The sequence below is a fragment of the Coregonus lavaretus genome (genome assembly GCF_964263955.1).
Source record: "Coregonus lavaretus genome assembly, contig: HAP1_SCAFFOLD_1874, whole genome shotgun sequence".
Taxonomy (NCBI): Eukaryota; Metazoa; Chordata; class Actinopteri; order Salmoniformes; family Salmonidae; genus Coregonus; species Coregonus lavaretus.
In genome coordinates this window covers 35,663-61,611 of record NW_028157949.1, presented here as the reverse complement: position 1 = coordinate 61,611, position 25,949 = coordinate 35,663, and the positions used below count along the sequence as shown (strand labels likewise).

The 25,949-nt window shown below is 45.4% G+C and overlaps 2 protein-coding genes across 2 annotated transcripts; both read left to right on the top strand.

Annotated features, from left to right (window-relative positions):
• Nucleotides 1–7,841: 7,841 nt before the first annotated feature.
• Nucleotides 7,842–9,482, top strand: LOC311124611 (GTP-binding protein Di-Ras1-like; the record flags this gene model as incomplete). Its single annotated transcript, XM_084198726.1, has 4 exons — nt 7,842–7,979; nt 8,680–8,850; nt 8,926–9,030; nt 9,300–9,482. The coding sequence occupies 4 exons, from the start codon at nt 7,842–7,844 to the stop codon at nt 9,480–9,482; spliced, it is 597 nt and encodes a 198-aa protein (XP_084054852.1).
• Nucleotides 9,483–16,847: 7,365 nt separating this feature from the next.
• Nucleotides 16,848–20,315, top strand: LOC311124614 (guanine nucleotide-binding protein G(I)/G(S)/G(O) subunit gamma-7). Its single transcript, XM_084198729.1, has 4 exons — nt 16,848–16,931; nt 18,735–19,176; nt 19,420–19,527; nt 20,115–20,315. The coding sequence occupies exons 3-4, from the start codon at nt 19,447–19,449 to the stop codon at nt 20,238–20,240; spliced, it is 207 nt and encodes a 68-aa protein (XP_084054855.1). The 5' UTR covers nt 16,848–16,931; nt 18,735–19,176; nt 19,420–19,446; the 3' UTR covers nt 20,241–20,315.
• Nucleotides 20,316–25,949: the final 5,634 nt, after the last annotated feature.

Genomic DNA, 25,949 nt, shown 5'->3' with positions numbered 1-25,949 from the left:
GCTGTCTGTCTGTTCCTCTCCTTCTGTCTGTCTATCCTCTCCTGCTGTCTGTCTGTCTGTCCTCTCCTGCTGTCTGTCTGTTCCTCTCCTTCTGTCTGTCCGCTCCTCTCCTGCTGTCTGTCTGTCCGCTCCTCTCCTGCTGTCTGTCTGTCTGTTCCTCTCCTCTTGTCTGTCTGTTCTTCTCCTGCTGTCTGTCTGTTCCTCTCCTTCTGTCTGTCTATCCTCTCCTGCTGTATGTCTGTCTGTCCTCTCCTCTCCTGCTGTCTGTATGTCCACTGTGTGTGTGTGTGTGAAGGAGGTGTGCTACTAAGTTAAGACCTGGGAATTGGGTCAATGCAGACAGTCCAGAAGAACAGAGAGGTTAAGCTCAATGATTAGCTGCTAAGCCTAGACCCCTGTGGTGCAATCTGTAACACACACACACATAAACACACTTAATAAATACAAACACACGCACGCACACACACACACTCACACACGCACGCACGCGCACACACTCACACAAAGCCCATCTTAATGTCGGGGCAATCTGTTGGAGTGATGGAATGAAGGGATTGTTGTCTAGAACTGGGATGAAGAGGTGGTTTTAATGTTCTACAAACAAAGCTTTCTAATGTGAAATATACATGTGGGACACTGAGATTTTAATGCTTATTTCCTCTGTTTGCATCACTCTCCATCACACCCATGCACAGGCACACACGCATGCATGCTCGCACACCCACAGAGAGAACAGATGAAGCATTGAAGCAGTGTGTGATGAGAGGTGAACAGGAGAAACCCAGTCAGAGTTTGGTTCCATTCTATACATCTATACATCTGAGTGAGTGAGTGAGTGAGTGAGTGAGTGAGTGAGTGAGTGAGTGAGAGAGAATGGAAGATGCCTGAACTCATGTGTACACAGAGTATCAGTATGTATTTCCCCTGGCTGCAGACACACACCTCCTCTAGCTGTGATAAGATCTGCCTGCAGACGTCAGCCAAGGGGGTGTGAAACTGCATTCATTCATAAGGGCGACACACAATAACACATACACACAATAACACATGCACACAATAACACATACACAAAAAGCTGACAGGTGTGTGTGCGTGCGACAAGCAGACAGACAGACAGGCAGACAGACAGACAGACAGACAGGCAGGCAGGCAGGCAGACAGACAGGCAGGCAGGCAGGCAGGCAGGCAGGCAGCTAACCAGTGAGACTGACACACACACAGACACACACACATACACACACAGCCACACACACACACACACACACACAGGAGAAGAGGAGAGGAGAGGAGAGATGAGGAAGGGAGAGAGAGAGAGAGAGAGAAGGACAAAAGCAGAGGAGAGGAGTCTTGGTCTGTGCCAAAGTGATCTCCTAATGTAGAGTTGGCTGGGCTGGTCCAGATGGATTTATACCATTAACTCATTAAAGCACTCTATCCTTCCATCTCTATTCATCAGAGAAGGGCAGGAAAGAAAGATGGTCAGAGTGAGACAGTCCCATTTGGGAGGAGTGTCATCAATCTCTGTGCCCTAGTGTCAAGGACGGAAGAGGGTGTGTGTGGATCTTTAGACTGAAGTTCCCACATTGTTCCATGAATATTAGTATGTCTGCATCTAGTGTTTCTGTTCTAGTTTGAAGTGGGTTTATAATTTGAGTGTTGTCATTTGGTGTTAGAGGTCCTTATAACCAGTGTTTAGCCCCAGAGCTGTTCAATAATACACACACACACACACGCTGCAGAGAAAGCAGAATCGTATTTGAGGACTAGATTCAGATACAGAAAGATGAGTTGTGGTAAGTTAACTGTAGTTCAAAGCTTTTGTTTCATCAGGGATAACCTCTTAGTCAGTACATGTGGCTGTCTCTACCTGGGGTCAGTACATGTGGCTGTCTCTACCTGGGGTCAGTACATGTGGCTGTCTCTACCTGGGGTCAGTACATGTGGCTGTCTCTACCTGGGGTCAGTACATGTGACTGTCTCTACCTGGGGTCAGTACATGTGGCTGTCTCTACCTGGGGTCAGTACATGTGGCTGTCTCTACCTGGGGTCAGTACATGTGGCTGTCTCTACCTGGGGTCAGTACATGTGGCTGTCTCTACCTGGGGTCAGTACATGTGGCTGTGTCTACCTGGGGTCAGTACATGTGGCTGTCTCTACCTGGGGTCAGTACATGTGGCTGTGTCTACCTGGGGTCAGTACATGTGGCTGTCTCTACATTTACATTTACATTTTAGTCATTTAGCAGACGCTCTTATCCAGAGCGACTTACAGGAGCAATTAGGGTTAAGTGCCTTGCTCAAGGGCACATTTACGTCATTTAGCAGACGCTCTTATCCAGAGCGACTTACAAATTGGTGCATTCACCCTATAGCCAGTGGGATAACAACTTTACAATATGTTTTTTTTTTTTTTTCTTTTTGGGGGGGGTGGTGGAAGGATTACTTTATCCTATCCCAGGTATTCTTTAAAGAGGTGGGGTTTCAAATGTCTCCGGAAGGTGGTGAGTGACTCCGCTGTCCTGGCGTCGTGAGGGAGCTTGTTCCACCATTGGGGTGCCAGAGCAGCGAACAGTTTTGACTGGGCTGAGCAGGAACTATGCTTCCGCAGAGGAAGGGGAGCCAGCAGGCCAGAGGTGGATGAACGCAATGCCCTCGTTTGGGTGTAGGGACTGATCAGAGCCCGAAGGTACGGAGGTGCCGTTCCCCTCACTGCTCCATAGGCAAGCACCATGGTCTTGTAACGGATGCGAGCTTCAACTGGAAGCCAGTGGAGTGTGCGGAGGAGGGGGGTGACGTGAGAGAACTTGGGAAGGTTGAACACCAGACGGGCTGCGGCATTCTGGATGAGTTGTAGGGGTTTAATGGCACAGGCAGGGAGGCCAGCCAACAGCGAGTTGCAGTAGTCCAGACGGGAGATGACAAGTGCCTGGATTAGGACCTGTGCCGCTTCCTGTGTAAGGCAGGGTCGTACTCTCCGAATGTTGTAGAGCATGAACCTGCAGGATCGGGTCACCGCCTTGATGTTAGCGGAGAACGACAGGGTGTTGTCCAGGGTCACGCCAAGGCTCTTCGCACTCTGGGAGGAGGACACAACGGAGTTGTCAACCGTGATGGCGAGATCATGGAACGGGCAGTCCTTCCCCGGGAGGAAGAGCAGCTCCGTCTTGCCAGGGTTCAGCTTGAGGTGGTGATCCGTCATCCATACTGATATGTCTGCCAGACATGCAGAGATGCGATTCGCCACCTGGTTATCAGAAGGGGGAAAGGAGAAGATTAGTTGTGTATCGTCAGCGTAGCAATGATAGGAGAGGCCATGTGAGGATATGACAGAGCCAAGTGACTTGGTGTATAGGGAGAATAGGAGAGGGCCTAGAACTGAGCCCTGGGGGACACCAGTGGTGAGAGCACGTGGTGCGGAGACAGCTTCTCGCCACGCCACTTGGTAGGAGCGACCGGTCAGGTAGGACGCAATCCAGGAGTGAGCCGCGCCGGAGATGCCCAGCTCGGAGAGGGTGGAGAGGAGGATCTGATGGTTCACAGTATCAAAGGCAGCAGACAGGTCTAGAAGGACAAGAGCAGAGGAGAGAGAGTTAGCTTTAGCAGTGCGGAGAGCCTCCGTGACACAGAGAAGAGCAGTCTCAGTTGAATGACCAGTCCTGAAACCTGACTGGTTTGGATCAAGAAGGTCATTCTGAGAGAGATAGCAAGAGAGTTGGCTAAAGACGGCACGCTCAATAGTTTTGGAAAGAAAAGAAAGAAGGGATACTGGTCTGTAGTTGTTGACATCAGTGGGATCGAGTGTTGGTTTTTTGAGAAGGGGTGCAACTCTCGCTCTCTTGAAGACGGAAGGGACATGGCCAGCGGTCAAGGATGAGTTGATCAGCGAGGTGAGGTAGGGGAGAAGGTCACCGGAGATGGTCTGGAGAAGAGAGGAGGGGATGGGGTCAAGCGGGCAGGTTGTTGGGCGGCCTGCAGTCACAAGTCGCAGGATTTTATCTGGAGAGAGAGGGGAGAAAGAAGTCAGAGCATAGGGTAGGGCAGTGTGAGTAGGACCAGCAGTGTCATTAGACTTAACAAACGAGGATCGGATGTCGTCAACCTTCTTTTCAAAGTGGTTGACGAAGTCATCCACAGAGAGAGAGGGGGGGGGGGGGGGGGGAGGATTCAGCAGGGAGGAAAAAGTGGCAAAGAGCTTCCTAGGGTTAGAGGCAGATGCTTGGAATTTAGAGTGGTAGAAAGTGGCCTTAGCAGCAGAAACAGATGAAGAAAATGTAGAGAGGAGGGAGTGAAAAGATGCCAGGTTGGCAGGGAGTTTAGTTTTCTTCCATTTCCGCTCCGCTGCCCGGAGCTCTGTTCTGTGAGCTCGCAATGAGTCATCAAGCCACGGAGCTGGAGGGGAGGACTGAGCCGGCCGGGAGGATAGGGGACACAGAGAGTCAAAGGATGCAGAAAGGGAGGAGAGGAGGGTTGAGGAGGCAGAATCAGGAGATTGGAGGGAGAAGGATTGAGCAGAGGGAAGAGATGATAGGATGGAAGAGGAGAGAGTAGTGGGAGAGAGAGAGCGAAGGTTGCGGCGGCGCATTACCATCTGTGTAGGGGCAGAGTGAGTAGTGTTGGAGGAGAGCGAGAGAGAAAAGGAAACAAAGTAGTGGTCGGAGACATGGAGGGGAGTTGCAGTGAGATTAGTAGAAGAGCAGCATCTAGTAAAGATGAGGTCAAGCGTATTGCCTGCCTTGTGAGTAGGGGGGGACGGTGAGAGGGTGAGGTCAAAAGAGGAGAGGAGTGGAAAGAAGGAGGCAGAGAGAAATGAGTCAAATGTGGACGTAGGGAGGTTGAAATCCCCCAAAACTGTGAGGGGTGAGCCATCCTCAGGAAAGGAACTTATCAAGGCGTCAAGCTCATTGATGAACTCTCCAAGGGAACCTGGAGGGCGATAGATGACAAGGATATTAAGCTTAAATGGGCTAGTGACTGTGACAGCATGGAATTCAAATGAGGAGATAGACAGATGGGTTAGGGGAAAAATTGAGAATGTCCACTTGGGAGAGATGAGGATTCCTGTGCCACCACCCCTCTGACCAGATGCTCTCGGGTATGCGAGAACACATGGTCAGATGAGGAGAGAGCAGTAGGAGTAGCAGTGTTTTCAGTGGTAATCCATGTTTCCGTCAGCGCCAGGAAGTCGAGGGACTGGAGGTTAGCATAGGCTGGGATGAAGTCAGCTTTGTTGGCAGCAGAACGGCAGTTCCAGAGGCTGCCTGAGACCTGGAACTCCAGGTGTGGGGTGCGTGCAGGGACCACCAGGTTAGAGAGGCAGCAGCCACGCGGTGTGAGGCGTTTGTGTAGCCTGTGCAGAGAGGAGAGAACAGGGATAGGCAGAGGCATAGTTGACAGGCTGTAGCAAATGGCTACAATAATGCAGAGGAGATCGGAATGAAATGAACTAAACATCTGGGAGAGGAGAGAGCAGGGCCTCCCTCACCAAAACTTCCACCTCGGAAACTATAATTGTTTCACTGAACCACCCGAACAAAAACTCTCCCAACTTCCACCTTTAGAAATCAGAATTGTTGTGAACCACAGCGGTTCAATGTTTCAAGGAATAGACTCAACCCACTTTATTCAGCTAGCTAACTATGACACCATAGCTAACTAGCATGCTAGCATCCAATAACACACAGTTTAGCACCAACACTTGGTCACAACAAACCACCAATAGTGTGTTAACACACTAAACAGATAATTCGTGTCCGTGTCTAGTTCCTTTCATAACGCAGCAATAATTAAACGTTGGCTAGCTAGCACAAATATATTGTATTTAGCTGCCACAGTACAGCACACAATGGCTACTGTGTTGACTCTGTTCGAAAAACGGCTAGCTAGCTAGCTTCGTGCTACACCCGGCACCGCCGAAAACAATGCTAACCTACAATAACTACCCACAGCAGCCCACGATGCCTAACTATGACTCCATAGCTAACTAGCATGCTAGCATCCAATAACACACAGTTTAGCACCAATACTTGGTTACAACAAACTACCAATAGTGTGTTAACACACTAAACAGATAATTCGTGTCCGTGTCTAGTTCCTTTCATAACGCAGCAAAAATTAAACATTGGCTAACTAGCACAAGTATATTGTATTTAGCTACTACAGTACAGTTAGCTGGTCGTGTTGGCAAGCTAGCAATGGCTACTGTGTTGACTTTGTTTGAAAAACGGCTAGCTAGCTAGCTTCGTGCTACACCCGGCACCGCCGAAAACAGTGCTAACCTACAATAACTACCCACAACAGCCCACGATGCCTAACTATGACGCCATAGCTAACTAGCATGCTAGCATCCAATAAAACACAGTTTAGCACCAATACTTGGTTACAACAAACTACCAATAGTGTGTTAACACACTAAACAGATAATTCGTGTCCGTGTCTAGTTCCTTTCATAACGCAGCAAAAATTAAACGTTGGCTAACTAGCACAAGTATATTGTATTTAGCTACTACAGTACAGTTAGCTGGTCGTGTTGGCTAGCTAGCAATGGCTACTGTGTTGACTTTGTTTGAAAAACGGCTAGCTAGCTAGCTTCGTGCTGCGGGCCGATCTACAATACCTAACTCCAATCTAAATACATAATTAAGCCTTACTCGACAAAGCCCAAGCTATGTATAAAGCCAAACTTACCCGACGCCAGCTAACATTTGTCTTCTGCAATCAGTAGGTGTAATTAAGTACAGTAGCTACTAACTACCTAACGTTGATGGCTCAGATAATGAGGTTAGAAAAACGGCTGAATGGTCGGTAGCTAGCTGGCTTAATTACAGGTACTCTTAAGCGTGAAATAACATTGGAAACAACTCTCCACCGTTGCTAAACGTTACCAGTAGCTACCTGCTAGCTAGCTAGCCTCGTGCTTCGCCGGGCTCCGCCGTAAACAATACTTACCTACAATAATTACCTACGGAAACCTACAATAACTACCTAAATAACTACCTAAATAAACTACCTACAATACCTAACTACAACTACCTACCTACGATCTAAATACATGGTTTAAGCTTTACTCAACACCATATAAGAAACCAAGCTTACCTCCTGCTAGAGAAAACACAACCTCTCCCGACCACAGCATAAACCTACCTGGGGTCAGTACATGTGGCTGTGTCTACCTGGGGTCAGTACATGTGGCTGTCTCTACCTGGGGTCAGTACATGTGGCTGTGTCTACCTGGGGTCAGTACATGTGACTGTCTCTACCTGGGGTCAGTACATGTGGCTGTGTCTACCTGGGGTCAGTACATGTGACTGTCTCTACCTGGGGTCAGTACATGTGACTGTCTCTACCTGGGGTCAGTACATGTGACTGTCTCTACCTTGGGTCAGTACATGTGACTGTCTCTACCTGGGGTCAGTACATGTGGCTGTCTCTACCTGGGGTCAGTACATGTGGCTGTCTCTACCTGGGGTCAGTACATGTGGCTGTCTCTACCTGGGGTCAGTACATGTGGCTGTCTCTACCTGGGGTCAGTACATGTGACTGTCTCTACCTGGGGTCAGTACATGTGGCTGTGTCTACCTGGGGTCAGTACATGTGGCTGTGTCTACCTGGGGTCAGTACATGTGGCTGTCTCTACCTGGGGTCAGTACATGTGGCTGTCTCTACCTGGGGTCCACAGAATCACTGTCTATTCTCAGTGTTAGATCCTATTCTTCTCTTTTATTCACCTTTTACCTCTAACCTGTAATGTTTTAAGACCTCCACAAAATAATATCTCTCTCTCACGCTCTCTCTCTCTCGCGCTCTCTCTAGGTTTATTACAGTGTCCAGGCAGTAGGGGGCAGCATGCCTGAGCAGAGTAATGACTACAGGGTGGTGGTGTTTGGAGCGGGGGGAGTGGGGAAGAGCTCCCTGGTCCTACGCTTCGTTAAAGGCACCTTCAGGGACACCTATATTCCCACTGTGGAGGACACCTATCGGCAGGTGAGCTGGGGTGGGAGAGGAGAGGAGAGGAAGGAAGACAGAGGCTGTGTCTGGAATGGCACCCTAATCCCTGTTTAGTGCACTACTTTGACCAAGGCCTGAACATAGTGCACTTTAGGGAATAGGGTTCCATTTCAGACAAAACCAGAGAGGTGAGGGGGGAGAGGTAGAGAGATGAGGGGGGAGAGGTAGAGAGATGAGGGGGGAGGTAGAGAGATGAGGGGGGAGATAGATGAGGGGGGAGAGGTAGAGAGATGGGGGGAGGTAGAGAGATGAGGGGGGAGAGGTAGAGAGGTGGAAGGGGAAGGTAGAGAGATGAGGGGGGAGAGAGATGAGGGGGAGAGGTAGAGAGATGAGGGGGGGAAGGTAGAGAGATGAGGGGGGAGGTAGAGAGATGATGGGGGAGAGGTAGAGAGATGAGGGGGGGAGAGGTAGAGAGATGAAGGGGGAGAGGTAGAGAAACGGGAGGGAGAGAGAAGATTCATTGACAGGTGATCAGGGATGGGCAGTAGGCCAACTGCTTTATCTGATGCATAGACATAATTACCATACATAGTGTGTCCAATGATCTGATACACCAAGTCAAATGATACAACTTAGTGATCAAAACAGCATTGAGGAAAAGCAATGTTTGTCAATGAATGACCATGTAATATCCTAATCATACTAGTTATGTGTGTATGTTTGTGTGTGTCTACAGGTGATCAGCTGTGATAAGAGTGTGTGTACGCTCCAGATAACTGATACAACAGGCAGTCACCAGTTCCCTGCCATGCAGAGGCTGTCCATATCTAAAGGACATGCCTTCATACTGGTCTACTCTGTAACCAGCAAACAGTCACTGGAGGAACTCAAACCTATCTACCAACAGGTAGGTGTGTGTGAGTGTGTGTGTGAGTGAGTGAGTGTGAGTGTGTGTGTTCTAATCTCTTCTTCTGTTGTCCAGGTGATAGCCATAAAGGGGAACATAGAGGCCATCCCCATCATGTTGGTGGGCAACAAGAGTGATGAGACCCAGAGAGAGGTGGAGACCAAAGATGGAGAAGCACAGGTCTGAAATGTTACAATTTTGTATTTTTCTGACCTGGGTTCAATAGGCCTACATAATGTAAAATACTTGAAAATATTGATTCAGTTTTGAATAGTGCCAAAAGTGCAAACACCAAGTTAACTAAAGCTCACCTCAAGGTATTTGATATGTATATTTTACCCAGGTCTGGTATTGTTGGGCCGATTGCTGTAAAACGAATTCCCTCTTATAAAGACATTCTACTAACTCCTGTTAATAACAATAATAATAATCCTATTGTGGTCTCCCAGGCGACCACGTGGAAGTGTGCGTTCATGGAGACGTCAGCTAAGACCAACCACAACGTGACCGAGTTGTTCCAGGAGCTACTCAACCTGGACAAGAAGAGAAACATGAGTCTCAACATCGACGGGAAACGCTCCGGAAAACAGTCCAGAGCCGAGAGACTGAAGGGAAAATGTAGCGTCATGTAGAGAGGAGGAGAGGAGAGAGGAATGGAGAGTAGAGGAAGAGAGAGGAGGGAAGGAAGGAAGGAGGTCACAAGGAAGACCTGAGGATAGAAGACACACAGAAGAGAGGGAAAGAGAAGAGAGGGAAAGAGAAGAGAGGGAATAGACCTCAGGACCACTGTTGGGTTCTATACCTCTCCCTCTCAGTATCCTCCTCTCTCTTCCCCTGTCTGCCTGACCAGGGTCCTAACCCTCCATACAGTCCCACTGTAGTGAAAAGATTTGGGGCTAGTCTGAACACGACTCGAACCCGCAACCCTGCATCTGTCAGCATCAGTCCAACACCTCAGCCATTACACCGTGAGGTCTCAACTTCTTGGCGAGGTCACTAGATGTTACACTAGGGACACTACGACATAATGTACATATCCTATGTATACACGGCCTCCCTCCCGATCCCCTCTGAAAGATACAGACAATATACCCCCTAACCGTCTCTAACTGTCATCATGCAAAATGGAGAATCCTCTTAACGCATAATTCAAAATGGATTCAAAATGGCTTCTAAATCATTATTTGAACTGGAGAAATGTCTGACATCAACAATCCCTCTAAGACTTTAGCTCCGTGTCAAACAAGTGAAGGACAGTGGTTCACGTCTGACCTGGAATCCGAGGAAAGGGATCCTGGGAAAGAAAGACGTGGCAGTTGGACTGAAATGTTAAGAAGTCTGCCTGGGACACTTGGTAGTTGGACTGAAATGTTAAGAAGTCTGCCTGGGACACTTGGTAGTTGGACTGAAATGTTAAGAAGTTTGCCTGGGACACTTGGTAGTTGGACTTTGGTTGGATGGATGATGGACTTGGAATATTTGGAGTGGACTTGGTGCATGTGAAGAGGTATTAGATATGTTCGAGGTGGGATTTGGGAGATTGGCTGTGAAAATCGTAATTGGACTGGGAATACTGTGGATGATGTCGTTGGGAATGTTTGCGTCGGTTGGCTTTGGCCCTTGTTTCATGTGAGGAGCCTTTCTGTTGGCCTTGTGTTTCCCATGCCAAGCAGCTGAATCCTCTTCATACACAGAGAAGCACAGAGAGGATGGAGTGACGACTACTCGACGGTGGAAAGACACTCGATTAGTTTAACGCCATGCAAATAACATCACATTGCACTTTATATCACACACACACACACACAAACACACACACGTTTTTTGGAGACCAGTGGTCATTCACCAAGTGTATTCCTACATAGTATGTAAATGAAAAAGGAGCGACATTATTATGTAAATGTTTTATATTATTTTCGCAGACACCTCTATTGGTTTATGTAAAGCAATAAGGTTGTTTGTCATAGTACAGAATATATACTCCAGGTGGAAGTTGCCCCTAACCGCAGACCTAGGATCAGCTTACTCCCCAAATCATAACTTTAACCATTAGGGGGTGAATGCAAAACGGACCTTAGATCAGCATTTATGGACAAAGTCATCCAACTTCTTACTTTACAGGAGAGTTAAAAGCACAATCATTTTATCAACATTTTGTTTTACCGTGTTCCGTTATCTATATTTAGAACAGAGGTTGGGGAAGGGGGGAGGAGCTATCCAGTAGCTCTTATTCCAGGTGACTTGTAATGTAAACAGTGTACGGTATTTAAATGTCTATAAAAGGCATCATAAGGCTGTGGGTTGGTTGTATAGCACGGTATTGTAATGAAACAGATAGAAGGTTAGTCTGCTTCCCAAATGGCACCCTATTCCCTATATAGTGCACTACTTTTTGACCAGAGCCCATATAGGGTGCCGTTTGAGACGTGTGTGTGTGTGTACAGTGCACTCAGCAGTGTTAGTTTGAATCAGCACGGACACCTCTACCCCATCCTCCCACAACCTGTCTCATTGCATCTGCCAAAGGCCAATATTCACTGTTGTTGCTGCTACTGTGTGTGTGTGTGTGTGTGTGTGTGTGTGTGTGTGTGTGTGTGTGTGTGTTAATGCAGTTTTATGAAGTGTCTGTCAGAGGTTCCCTGTGGAGATGACCCACACATTCTGCATGAGTCAGACTGCTCAGGCTCATGCACACACAAACACACACACACGTACTGTACACAGTACACACCGACACATGAATACACATGCATACCAAGCAGACAGAGAGCAGTCCTCGGTGCCACAGAAACCTCATTATCTGCATCTCATGTGGCACCCTATCCCCTGATCCGATGTAGTTCTGGTAAAAAGTAGTGCACTACATAGGGAATAGGGTGTCGTGAGGTTTCCACATTGTCTGTTTTTCTGCACTACTGTGTCACCCTGTAACCCGTCTGTTGTACGGTTCCTGTTAGTTTTACCACTCCCCTTCACTCCATCTGTAGATAGCTGTAAATAGCAATTAGAGTTATATAGCTGGAGGTGGATATAGAGTCTATAGATGATTTAGGAACGTTAGGGAATTGTGACATCATGGCTGCCTTTGCCCTCATCAAAGGATTGTGGGTAGTGTAGTCTTCTTAGGAGTGAAAAGGCGGCCATTTTGTAGAGCTGCCAACTGTGATTCCACAGAACGTTATTATAATCAGAGAAGGGATGGGCCCTGAGGAAGATCTCTCTCTCGTCATTGGTTGAACACCTTGGGGGACTGGCCAAAGCCCAAATGGGTGGAGTCCTCCAGAGATGACCCAATGAGAGGGTGTCTTTTTCGGGTGTGTAGTACAGAGGGCTGGATCCTGTCACAAATCTAGACCTTTCTCACAAATATATCAATAACATGATTTACGTGAAAGTCTGATTTTGTTGTATGTCAAATTAGGAATGGGTTCAGAGAGCATTCCTATAATGACTAAGGAATGGACAAAGAGGCTGCTGTATGGCCAAGATTGAAACACAGAACAGAGCTGAAATGATTCTAGAATAGATTATACAAGCCAGATAGTGGTGTCTGTTCTACGTAGTTTCTACCTGAAAAAGCACCCAAAGTCTTTCACTGATGTGTGTTATCAGAAAGTCATGTAGCTGGAAACAGGGTACTGGTCATGTTGTGGAAGAGAAGCGGCACAAAGGACTATGGGTAGAGTAGTTCATTAAGTGTAGTTAATCAGAAACATGTTCTATAAACTCAAGCTTACCAGGGATGCAGTTTGGAATTTTTGCATCACCCCAGATCATACTATCAGCCTAGCCCAGTAACAACTCCTAGCCCCTAGCAGTTCAAATATCTGAAGGGACTGGATAGGGGACAGGGTTAAATATTAGGCTTTGGGGAACTTCCGCCATATTGTTTACACTTGTCTGCTCTGCCAAACACAAAACGTGGAAGTGCCTCGAAGTTGTTTCTGGACTGGACCTCTGAGGGGTGCAATGACTTCTGGGTAGTGTAGTTCTGCTAACCTCCATCTTTGCCCTTCCTTCCCTGCATGGCCCCAATAAGTGTTTCTCCCAGCCAGCATGAGAACCAATAAGGACACAAACTGTGAAATTACCATTTGTATTTTGTTATTATAATTCTTCTGCATTAATAACGGCTTTGGTTTGAAAAGTGTAACTGTTTTTAATCTCATATTGTTTTTGTAAAAATGTTTTTTGTTTGAACCTTTTTTTAACATAATGATCATGTATAGACATTATTTTATTTTTTATTATAATTATTATTCTAGCTATTTATTCTAGCAATAGTCTTCCTACTATAATGTACTGTGGCAATGCATCCTAACTATGAGATGTCATATATAGTACCAGTCAAAAGTTTGGACACACCTACTCATTCAAGGGTTTTTCTTTATTTTTACTATTTTCTACATTGTATAATAATAGTGAAGACATCAAAGTTCTTGAAATGTTCCGTATTGACTGACCTTCATGTCTTAAAGTAATGATGGACTGTCGTTTCTCTTTGCTTATTTAAGCTGTTCTTGCCATAATATAGACTTGGTCTTTTACCAAATAGGGCTATCTTCTGTATACCACCCATACCTTGTCGCAACAAAACTGATTGGCTCAAACGCATTAAGAAGGAATGAAATTCAACAAATTAACTTTTAACAAGGCACACCTGTTAATTGAAATGCATTCCAGGTGACTACCTCATGAAGCTGGTTGAGAGAATGCCAAGTGTGTGCAAAGCTGTCATCAAGGCAAAGGGTGGCTACTAAATATATTTTGATTTGTTTAACATTTCATAGTTTTGATGTCTTCACTATTATTCTACAATGTAGAAAATAGTAAAAATAAAGAACCCTTGAATGAGTAGGTGTGTCCAAAGTTTTGACTGTTACTGTATATGAAGAAATTATCATATTGAATCTGCAAAATGATTTTCCTAATAAAAATAACAATTAAGAATCTGCCTTTTGTGTGATATTTCCTCACACGGTGTGTGAGAGATGACGGAGCGATAACCAGGTCTGAGACCTGAAGACTCCCGAAGACTCCTGTTGGCTCCTAAATTGAAGACCTAGGATTTTGCTTAGTGAGCTAACATGGTCTTGCATTGTATAGTTCAGGGTTTCCCAAACTCGGTCCTGGGGCCCTCATGGGTGCACGTTTTGGTTTTTGCCCTAGCACTACACAGCTGATTAAAATAATCAAAGCTTGAGGATGAATTGGTTATTTAAATCAGTTGTGTAGTGCTAGGGCAAAAACCAAAACGTGCACCCGGGGGGGGGGGGGGGCGGCCCAGGACCAAGTATAGGAAACCCTGGTTTAGATAACAGGGTTAGATACTAGGTCGGTTACGTGGACTGATTGTGCGCTTAAGACAACTAGGAACTAGTAAATCTCTGACTTCCGACTTCGGTGCGTTCAAGACAACAACAAAAAATATATCATTAAAAAAATATCTATATATTAATGATCTCCGAATGGGAAAAATATTTTGGAAAGGTCATCCAACTCGGAATTACAAGTCAGAAACTCTGGCATCATCCTAGAGCCCCGACTTCTCAGACCTGAAGATCACTGACGTCATGATTGTTCCCAATCTGAGCTTGTTTTTTTCAGAGATCCCAGTTGTCTTGAACGCACCGTGACAACAGCTCTCTCAGCAGCTTGCAGCCTCATACTGTGTCATACTGTTCTCCACTCCCTGACAGCATGCCTGCAAAGCAAAGCACATTCTCTCTTTCTCTATCTGTTTGAGGATTCTTCACCCAGTGAGGTTGCTATGGCGACTCAGTGACGGCGACGGTTGCCACGTCAGAATGTGGTGCGACCCAGGTGATGCGTTATGACAGCTATAGATCTTCTAGGCAGAGTGTGTGTGTTTGTGTGTGTGTGTGTGTGTGTGTGTGTGTGTGTGTGTATGTGTGTGTCAGGCTGTAATGTAATGTGAGGAGATCTGAGGCTAGCAGCCCTCTGTTGTATCTTAATGAGGGTGACACACACCCTGATAACACACTCACACACTCACACACACACCCTTCACGTGCCTCCGGGGTTACACAAACACACACTCTTGATGCCATCCTTGTTAAAGTGTAAAAGTAATTAGCCTCAAAAATCACTGACATATGCTGTTGACATACAACACACTCCGTTAACACTGTTTTAAAATACACCATCAAAAACACAAACACAGTTCACCCTGTTTTAACATAGAGACTATAACACAAACAAGACGCACACACCCGACCCAGGGTTTAATGAAGTTAACAGCCATCTCATGGAGAGAATGGAGTTTCTCACAGCGGTCTATGAGTCAGAGAGAGAGGTGGGAAGAAAGAACAGGGAGAGAGCGAGAGAGTGCCCCTTCAGTCACCACTCGTGAGTTATATATTGTATAGAGAGACTATGGCCATTGTGATTTCAACACATAACCATGATAATGCTCTTAGATAACATCATTCTGTGGCAGCCATTTTAGCACCTGCTGGGGGCTACTGACTAGTAACAGTTCAGGGGATGGTGAGGATTTTAAACACAGCTAATTTAACAGAAATACAGTCCTTAGTCTTTTGAACAACTGGGTTTAAACCCGGGTCATCTGCACGCCACAAGACTGTGTTCACCCGGTGAGCTAAAGCCTAGGTTTGGAGCTAACACGAATCTATATGTCCCAGGTTTGGTTACTCATCACAGGAGCTTGGTTCACCAAACTATCTCTGTTACATGCTCAAACACTGCTAAACTGATCTAGAATCCAAATAGTACTGTGAGAATTCCAATTCAGTACTGATCTAGATTCTTAGCATACTGCAATGTTCTGTAGTTTGTGTTTGTGCTTCAGCTACATCTGATGTTGATGCTGCTCACATCAGAGAGGGAGAGAGAGGGAGGGGAGAGGGGTGAGCGAGAGGGGGAGAGGGGTGAGCGAGAGGGAGGGAGGGGAGAGGGGTGAGCGAGAGGGAGGGAGAGAGAGAGACAGAGGGAGGGGAGAAAGAGAGGAACGAGAGAGATGGAAGAAAGATGGAGGGAAAAAGAGAAAGGAGAGAGAGAGAGACATCAAAGGAGAGGAAATGAAAGCTAAATGTACCATCAGCATAATTTCACACTTCAGTAGAAATGAGGCCAATGCAGTAAATGCTCTCTCCCTCTCTCCCTCCCTTTCTCTCTATCTTTCTCTCTCCCCTCTCCCTGCTATTTTTAGCTCTCTGGTGGGTATAAAAAGCCCACTAGAGTGGGGAATGACTATAGACTGCCACTGTAGGGGAAACCTGGGCCTGCAGAGCTGCGTGTGTGTATGCGTGTGTGTGTGTGTGTGTGTGTGTGTGTGTGTTTGTGTTTGTGTGAATGTGTGTTGTGTTTGCGTGATCGACTATAGGTGAAAATACGGCAGCGATTTCCTGTCTACCGACCAGGCCTAGTATGTAGCTTGTATATCAGTGGGAATGAAGAGTCCTTTCCCTTTGTAAATAACATTGAGTAAGGGCGCCTCCCTGAGTGAATATGTGTTACTGCACCCTGCTGTTTGATCCTGTATCAATTCTGTGTCCAGATGCGTTTAGCGGATACATTGAAAGCAGCTCACACTCCGGGCACACACGACCGCAAAGAGAAAATACTTAAATGAATGTCTGATGTTCGATAGACCTACATAATGCGCCACAATCTAAATGTTTGTGCAATTGTACAATACCGATTGGTTTTCGATTTTGAACAAGGGCCACCTTACTGAACTCCCGTAACCACTGATCTAGGATCTGCTCATCCGCCCCAAACCTAACCTTAACCATTGGTGGGAAAAACGCAAAACTGAATTTAGATCGACGTGTAGGAGCAACTTCATCCTTTACGTTCTGAACCAACCCTTCTGGTTTTCTCAAGGGGGGAAATCAAGTTAGTGTGTGAGAGCGCTAGCTGGTTGTCAGAAGCGGCGGAGGAAGGGAGAGAGAGGGAGAGGGAGGGGAATAGGGTGGACAGACACCGCTAGCCAACAGAGGGGGTGGCGTTTGATTCGGTAAAAACCGAGATTGAACGAACAGACTGTGGAACCAACGAAGCTGCCCCTTTAAATCAGGAATACAGCGCATTCGGAGGTGAGTTGGGAAATATCAGTGTATTTTATATGTTTATATCACCTCTTTACATAACCATGTACTTATTTGACGGTTATGTGGTCTTGCCTTCCCGATGTTGGCCATAGAATAGCAGCGCTTACGGGAAAGAGAGAGTCATCGGTCACGAATTCGGGTTTCCCAAGCCAGGGCCGAGAGAGGGTGGGGAGGAGAGGAACTGGGGGACAGGGTCTGACCGAGAAACGTTATCAAAACGTCGGTAGCGCACACTGTAGTTGATAGATATCAGAGGGAAGCAGCGATGTCTAAAACAGCTGGATGTTTTATTGAGGGAAGTGTCAAATTTGCTTAATAGGCTATTTGCAAGGCATGCATTATTTCCAACAGGCGAATAGCTACCATACGCATTCTAACGACATGTCAACAGCCTATTCTCCCAGCTGAGATTCAACTAGACTATGCAGTAGGCCTATTACCGTAGTAGGCCTGTAAGTGCCAATGTGTGTGTGTGTGTGTGTGTGTGTGTGTGTGTGTGTGTGTGTGTGTGTGCGTGCGTGCGTGCGTGTGTGTGTGGCTAAGGAAGAGGACACACTGTTCCATCCGTCAAAATGCCCGCATTTTATTTTCAATCGGCAGAACAGGCCTACTGTGCATGCAGGGGCAACACACACACAGAGAGACCCATGTAGTCCATTGTTGGGAATTTACGCGTGTCGCGTCAGCTATAGGGTCCATATTGGATGCTCAGCCATATCATTAGTCTACCAGTGGAATCACCATGACCTGATTAATACCGTGTATTGCCTAATCAAGTTAGGCTACTAATGTGTTGGTCTATACTAGAACACTGCACAAGACACGGCGATACTGTTTCTAACGGGCAATTCGGTGGCCTATAGGCCAAGATATAATTCTGAGGGTCGAAAATAATGATATAGGTTGTCAAACAATGCTTCAGGTCACTTACCCTTTGTCTGGGAATGAGAGAATATACCCTCGTTAGGAAAGTTTGAAACTATTTGGAAAATCAACAGGCGTATGAAATTAGCTCTGTGGTAACAGGTGGGCTCAATGGATAGGCCTACAGTTTCTGGAAAGTTTGAAAGGATATGACAGCATGTATGACCGTTTTCTTTGCATGCCTTACATTTTATCATGTGCATGTACTGCCTTTAAACTGTAAAACGTTATATATAGTTAGTAGCTCATACATAATATACTCCCACAAACACACATGCACACAAACACACATACACACATACACACACACACACACACACACACACACACACACACACACACACACACACACACACACACACACACACACACACACACACCCACAGCCCTAATTAGAGACATTAATCTCAAGGTCCTCCATAGTAGAGTAATTACAGTAGGACTCCTGAGAGTGGGAGAGAGAGCGAGAAAGAGAGTGAGAGAGAGGCCATTTTTTCTGGTGAATAGTTTGGTACAGTACTTTATTTTACAGCCCTGTGACAACTTGATATTTACTAATGTATTGAAATAATGGTAACTTTATAGCGCTTGATGCAGTTATTAATTACTATGTAGTTGAAATATGTATATGACTGTAAAATAAAATAGTCACAAAATGTTATATCTACCTCCATCACTCCGGTATTCCTGCACATTGTTAATATGGTATTGGAACTGACCCTTCTTATTTCTCGTGTGTTTTTTTCTAGTATTACATTGTTATTGATTATCACATTGTTGGGTTTTGAGTCTGCAAGAAAGGCATTTCACTGTACTTGTGCATGTGACATTAAAAACTTGAAACTTGAAACTTCTACTCTGCAGGAGGTGAAGGTTTACAGCTGACCATCTGACCTGAGGTCACAACCACTCCTGTCCAGCTGAGTGACCCAACTCACCTGGTCAGCCCTGCCCCTGCACACACACACCTGTCCTACCTGGTACACCTGTCTACCAACCCAACACACACCTGCCCTACCTGGTACACCTGTCTACCAACCCAACACACACCTGCCCTACCTGGTACACCTGTCTACCAACCCAACACACACCTGCCCTACCTGGTACACCTGTCTACCAACCCAACACACACCTGCCCTACCTGGTACACCGGTCTACCAACCCAACACACACCTGCCCTACCTGGTACACCTGTCTACCAACCCAACACACACCTGCCCTACCTGGTACACCGGTCTACCAACCCAACACACAGCTGTCTAGGCCGGCCCTTGGAGCAGACTCCGATCTGCACACCATCCGCTAGGTATGTGTGTGCGTGTGTTTGTGTGTGTGCGTGCGTACACGCCCATGTGTCATATGTGTGTGTTTGTGTGTGTGTGATTTAGGACAGTGCATGCACAATAAAGCCTGAGGAAAACATGTTGACTGTAGCAGAAAACCACGAGGGCAGTATAAAGCTTATTTTAAAATATTTCTCTCTCTGTCCTCCCCCCCTCCCCCCCATCCCCCTCTCTTCCTCCTCCCCTCCCACTCTCCATCTACCTAGTGGGGGTGTGTGTATTAATGGATCAGGATGTCAACCAATAACAACATCGCCCAGGCCAGGAAACTGGTGGAACAACTGAGGATCGAGGCAGGGATCGAACGTATTAAGGTGTGTCTGTGTGTGTCAAAGCTAAGGTTGTTGTTCGCATGTAAGGAGCAATCCACTGTTACCATAGCATCACAATATCCCTCTCCCTGCCTCCTCTCTCCCCCTCTTGCTCCCCCTCATCCTCTCTCCCTTATCTCTCCTCTCTCTCTCTCTCTCTCTCTCTCTCTCTCTCTCTCTCTCTCTCTCTCTCTCTCTCTCTCTCTCTCTCTCTCTCTCTCTCTCTCTCTCTCTCTCTCTCCCCTCCTCTCTCCCCCTCTCGCTCCCAATCATCCTCTCTCCCTTATCTCTCCTCTCTCTCTCTCTCTCTCTCTCTCTCTCTCTCTCTCTCTCTCTCTCTCTCTCTCTCTCTCTCTCTCTCTCCCCTTCTCTCGTCCCCTCCTATCTTTCTCTACTCTCTCTCTCCCCCCTCCTCTCTCTCCCTCTCATCCTCTCTCCCTTATCTCTCCTCTCTCCCCTTCTCTCTCTACCCCTCCTATCTCGCTCGCTCTACCCTATCCCCCTTCTCTCTCTCCCCCTCCTCTCTCTCCCCCTCCCCTCCCCTCTCCTTGTCCCTCTCTCTCTCTCTCTCTCTCTCTCTCTCTCTCCAGGTGTCTAAAGCAGCAGCAGACCTGATGAGTTACTGTGAGCAGCACGCCCGTAACGACCCACTCCTCGTTGGTGTCCCAACGTCAGAAAACCCTTTCAAAGACAAGAAACCCTGCATCATCCTATAGCTGCACACTCGTCTCTGCCCATCACACACATACACACACACACACACACACACACACACACACACACACACACACACACACACACACACACACACACACACACACACACACACACACACACACACACACACACACACACACACACACACACACACACACACCTCTGCCCATACACACACTCCCACCGGCTGACTCTGCAACAGCCAACAAGGCCCAGCTCTGTCAGTCTATACATAGAGCACACACACACACACACACACACACACACACACACACACACACACACATACACACACACACACAGGAACAAAATAGCCACTGTAAAAGCGCCATACTCCATAGCCACAGCTAGGGGGTAGTGTCTGTGTTTGCAGACCACATTACCACATTAGTGATATTAGCCCTGAGTTGTGTCACTGTGGTGCTGAGGCCTGTACTAACATGTAGCCCTAACTCATACTGGTTACTGACTCACCCACAGAGATAGTGACACTCAACTGGAGATGGCAGATTAACTTCAAAAAGGGATTAGGACAATTATCTTAATAGGAATCCACAGTCGCCTACATGAAGTTATAGGCTGATGTATAGCATGTATTTTAGTCAATCAATGATTTATTGATTAATTGATTGATCGGTTGATTGATGAATCAATTGATTGATAGCATGTGTCTGGGTGATGTGGAGTGAGGGGTGTAAGGTACATGAGGGTAAGGAGTGAGGTGGGGGGTGTATGTGTGACCAATCTGGGGTAAAACCTGGGTCGTCCATGTGATGCAAGATGTGTTAACCCTCTCAGCTAAAGCCTAGCCATTATCTGTGGAAGCTAATACAAGTCTTCATGTCTCAGGCATGGTTACCCATCACTAAACCACCGTGGCTATACATGGTGTGTTTGTTAGCCATATAGTGACTGACTTGCCAATGGCTTGCTAAATATCACAATGGTGATCGCACCTTCCTGAAACCTTGGGTCAATGGTAATGTCAATGTTTCCACGAGACATTGTGTTTTTGTGAACATGGCATTGAAACACTGAGGAGGTTGGTACATGCTGCATATGTACCCACTGGGTTTAAATCCGGATCATCTGCAATGCCACAAGACTGTGTTAGCCCACTGAGCTAAAGCCTAGGCTACATACACTCCCACTCTAGCTAAGGTTATCTATCAACAGTGTTACTGCTTTGGTTTTGAATTCTTGGTCAGTGGGTTTTCTACATTGCCAAAATGCCGGCTGTGTCGACTTGTGGAGTAAGTTGCCCCTAGACACTGATCTATGATCAGTCTTGTGTTTTCCCTCTAATGGTAAAGGTTAGGATTTAGGGGGGTAATCTGATGCTAGATCTGTGTCTAAAAGGCTGTGTTTACACAGGCAGCTTAATTCAGAACTTTTTCCACTAATTAGTCTTTTGACCAATCAGATCAGCTCTTTTTCCAATAATTGGGCAAAAGATCAGAATTGTGCTGCCTGTGGAAACACAGCCTGATGAAACTTCTATCTTGAGTACTGACGAATACTGAGAGGTCATAGTTAAACTGTGTTCAAGTTTTTAACCCCAGAAGTTTACTTCAGTTCTTTTAAAAATATATATGTTTTTTAATTAATTATCGTTTCGATATTTAATATACTGTAGGTTTCCATTCACTCCTTAACTTTACACTTGAAGCAAAAGTTTATCTTAACTACAGATCTAGGATCAGATTATCATCCCCAATCCTAACTTGAACCATAAGGGGTGTGTACAAATATCTGATCCTGTATCAGTGGTTAGATGCATCACTAGTTCTGCCAATGAGAGCCAGCATCACATCATGGGCTTTGCTTATTGGCTCATCATGTATTCTATTGAGGAACAGGTGCCAATTACAAAGTGGTGTCTTGTGTCCCCACCTTCACAGTCCCCTCCTCTTGTCCCAAACCAAACTTGATTGTAAAAAATAAAAAAGACACTAGAGAAAATTTAAATAAAGGTGTATAAACTTTCTTTAAGCCATGTGCAGAAGTGATACATTTTGAGAGTAGCTGTTTTGGGTTTGGTTTGAGTTTCTTTCTAAATGGAAGCAGGTCAGTCGAGTATTATTATCAAACTGTACAGTGTTTGTAAGATAAAACCTAGGCCAGCATTCAATCAAAGTGCATCACACTTTTTCCACCCCAAAAAACAAAATGTGCTTTTCTTGAATGTCAGCCTGTCGCAGAATCTTTTCTGTGGACGTACAATTTTTGCGTAAACGTTTCCCTTCTGTCAGAATTTACTCTGTTTGTTTCCTCATGCAGCTTGAGGAAGGTTGATACACACACACACACACACACACACACACACACACACACACACACACACACACAATCCCCCAGTGACTAAATGGGGAGCCAACCAAATCTACAAAGCAGTGAAGTGGCCGTACTCGTAGCATAGCTTCTTATACAATGGCACAGCACTGTGAGAAACAAACCTGAAATATTAAAACACTGTCACACACACACACACACACACACACACACACACACACACACACACACACACACAGTTTCCTAATGTCTTTTAAAAGTGATTATTTTGAGGGTCAATCTTGTTATTTCTTAATTCATTAATTCCACGGACGGTTATTTTGCAATCAGAATCGATTGATTGATTGGTTGATTGATTGGTTGATTGATGGTTTGCCTTGTTGTGGTGTATTGTGTTGTATGCTGGTTAGGACCAGGAAATTTACCTGGTCAGGTCACATGGTCAGGAACAACATTCTAGCCCTAGACTTGAGAATAGTTGAGAGTATTTGAGTGAACAGTCTTTAAAGAGGATACAATGCTCTAGAATGGAACTCTTGTGGTGTTCCCATTCCCACATCATTCAGTATAGCTGATCTAAATCAGTTTAACGTTTTCTCCCCTTAAAGATTATGTCAGGATTTGAGGAATGGAATCTGATCCTAGATCTTACCCAGAGCAGAACGCTAGACCCCTAAAACTAATTTCTGGCCCTAGACACTGATCTCAGGTCAGTTTTACCTGGACTCATCATTGTGTTTTTATCTCCTGTGTATGCATATACAGTATGTATCTCTGGTATCGCTTTGTTTTACAGTCCCCTTTAACTTGGTATTTGCTTAGAAATAACATGGTAAAAACATCTGTTTCGTTGCAAGCATGGACTATTTGGTACCAGGTTGAAAGTCCCCATTGTTACCACAATGTGTTCATTCCAGCTGGGACAGGACTGTAAAGTAAAGCGTTACTGTATCTTTTTGCCTTGATTAATTATGAATGATCAGTTATTGATTATGAAGGAAAAATATATATTTTTTGTATCTGGTCGCTCTAATGTGCCATAACTCATGTTTTCTTGCACACTGTTAATATTTTACAGTTAAATACTTTACTGTTAAGACTTTACTGTTAATATTTTTGTGAATATTGCTGTTAAAAAAATATAGTATTGAAAAGTAGACAACATTAATAAAAATATGATAATAATGCCTGTGTTCTGGCCTGCTCCTTGTCTTCTTTGACACACACACACACACACACAGGAACAAAATAGCCACTGTAAAAGCGCCATACTCCATAGCCACAGCTAGGGGGTAGTGTCTGTGTTTGCAGACCACATTACCACATTAGTGATATTAGCCCTGAGTTGTGTCACTGTGGTGCTGAGGCCTGTACTAACATGTAGCCCTAACTCATACTGGTTACTGACTCACCCACAGAGATAGTGACACTCAACTGGAGATGGCAGATTAACTTCAAAAAGGGGTTAGGACAATTATCTTAATAGGAATCCACAGTCGCCTACATGAAGTTATAGGCTGATGTATAGCATGTATTTTAGTCAATCAATGATTTATTGATTAATTGATTGATCGGTTGATTGATGCATCAATTGATTGATAGCATGTGTCTGGGTGATGTGGAGTGAGGGGTATAAGGTACATGAGGGTAAGGAGTGAGGTGGGGGGTGTATGTGTGACCAATCTGGGGTAAAACCTGGGTCGATGCAAGATGTGTTAACCCTCTCAGCTAAAGCCTAGCCATTATCCGTGGAAGCTAATACAAGTCTTCATGTCTCAGGCATGGTTACCCATCACTAAACCACCGTGGCTATACATGGTGTGTTTGTTAGCCATATAGTGACTGACTTGCCAATGGCTTGCTAAATATCACAATGGTGATCGCACCTTCCTGAAACCTTGGGTCAATGGTAATGTCAATGTTTCCACAAGACATTGTGTTTTTGTGAACATGAAATTGAAACACTGAGGAGGTTGGTACATGCTGCATATGTACCCACTGGGTTTAAATCCGGATCATTTGCAATGCCACAAGACTGTGTTAGCCCACTGAGCTAAAGCCTAGGCTACATACACTCCCACTCTAGCTAAGGTTATCTATCAACAGTGTTACTGCTTTGGTTTTGAATTCTTGGTCAGTGGGTTTTCTACATTGCCAAAATGCCGGCTGTGTCGACTTGTGGAGTAAGTTGCCCCTAGACACTGATCTATGATCAGTCTTGTGTTTTCCCTCTAATGGTAAAGGTTAGGATTTAGGGGGGTAATCTGATGCTAGATCTGTGTCTAAAAGGCTGTGTTTACACAGGCAGCTTAATTCAGAACTTTTTCCACTAATTAGTCTTTTGACCAATCAGATCAGCTCTTTTTCCAATAATTGGGCAAAAGATCAGAATTGTGCTGCCTGTGGAAACGCAGCCTGATGAAACTTCTATCTTGAGTACTGACGAATACTGAGAGGTCATAGTTAAACTGTGTTCAAGTTTTTAACCCCAGAAGTTTACTTCAGTTCTTTTAAAAATATATGTTTTTTAATTAATTATCGTTTCGATATTTTGTCAATTTATTGCCATACACATAGCATATACTGTAGATTTCCATTCACTCCTTAACTTTACACTTGAAGCAAAAGTTTATCTTAACTACAGATCTAGGATCAGATAATCATCCCCAATCCTAACTTGAACCATAAGGGGTGTGTACAAATATCTGATCCTGTTTCAGTGCTTAGATGCATCACTAGTTCTGCCAATGAGAGCCAGCATCACATCATGGGCTTTGCTTATTGGCTCATCATGTATTCTATTGAGGAACAGGTGCCAATTACAAAGTGGTGTCTTGTGTCCCCACCTCCACAGTCCCCTCCTCTTCTCCCAAACCAAACTTGATTGTAAAAAATTAAAAAGACACTAGAGAAAATTTAAATAAAGGTGTATAAACTTTCTTTAAGCCATGTGCAGAAGTGATACATTTTGAGAGTAGCTGTTTTGGGTTTGGTTTGAGTTTCTTTCTAAATGGAAGCAGGTCAGTCGAGTATTATTATCAAACTGTACAGTGTTTGTAAGATAAAACCTAGGCCAGAATTCAATCAAAGTGCATCACACATTTTCCACCCCAAAAAACAAAATGTGCTTTTCTTGAATGTCAGCCTGTCGCAGAATCTTTTCTGTGGACGTACAATTTTTGCGTAAACGTTTCCCTTCCGTCAGAATTTACTCTGTTTGTTTCCTCATGCAGCTTGAGGAAGGTTGATACACACACACACACACACACACACACACACACACACAATCCCCCAGTGACTAAATGGGGAGCCAACCAAATCTACAAAGCAGTGAAGTGGCCGTACTCGTAGCATAGCTTCTTATACAATGGCACAGCACTGTGAGAAACAAACCTGAAATATTAAAACACTGTCAC

What these genes read in the sequence shown, in the direction of transcription:
- LOC311124614 (XM_084198729.1), top strand. Translation starts at nt 19,447, where the DNA reads ATGTCAACCAATAACAACATCGCCCAGGCCAGGAAACTGGTGGAACAA. An exon ending in CAGGGATCGAACGTATTAAG is followed by an intron (nt 19,528 to 20,114) that starts GTGTGTCTGTGT and finishes CTCTCTCTCCAG; the next exon opens with GTGTCTAAAGCAGCAGCAGA.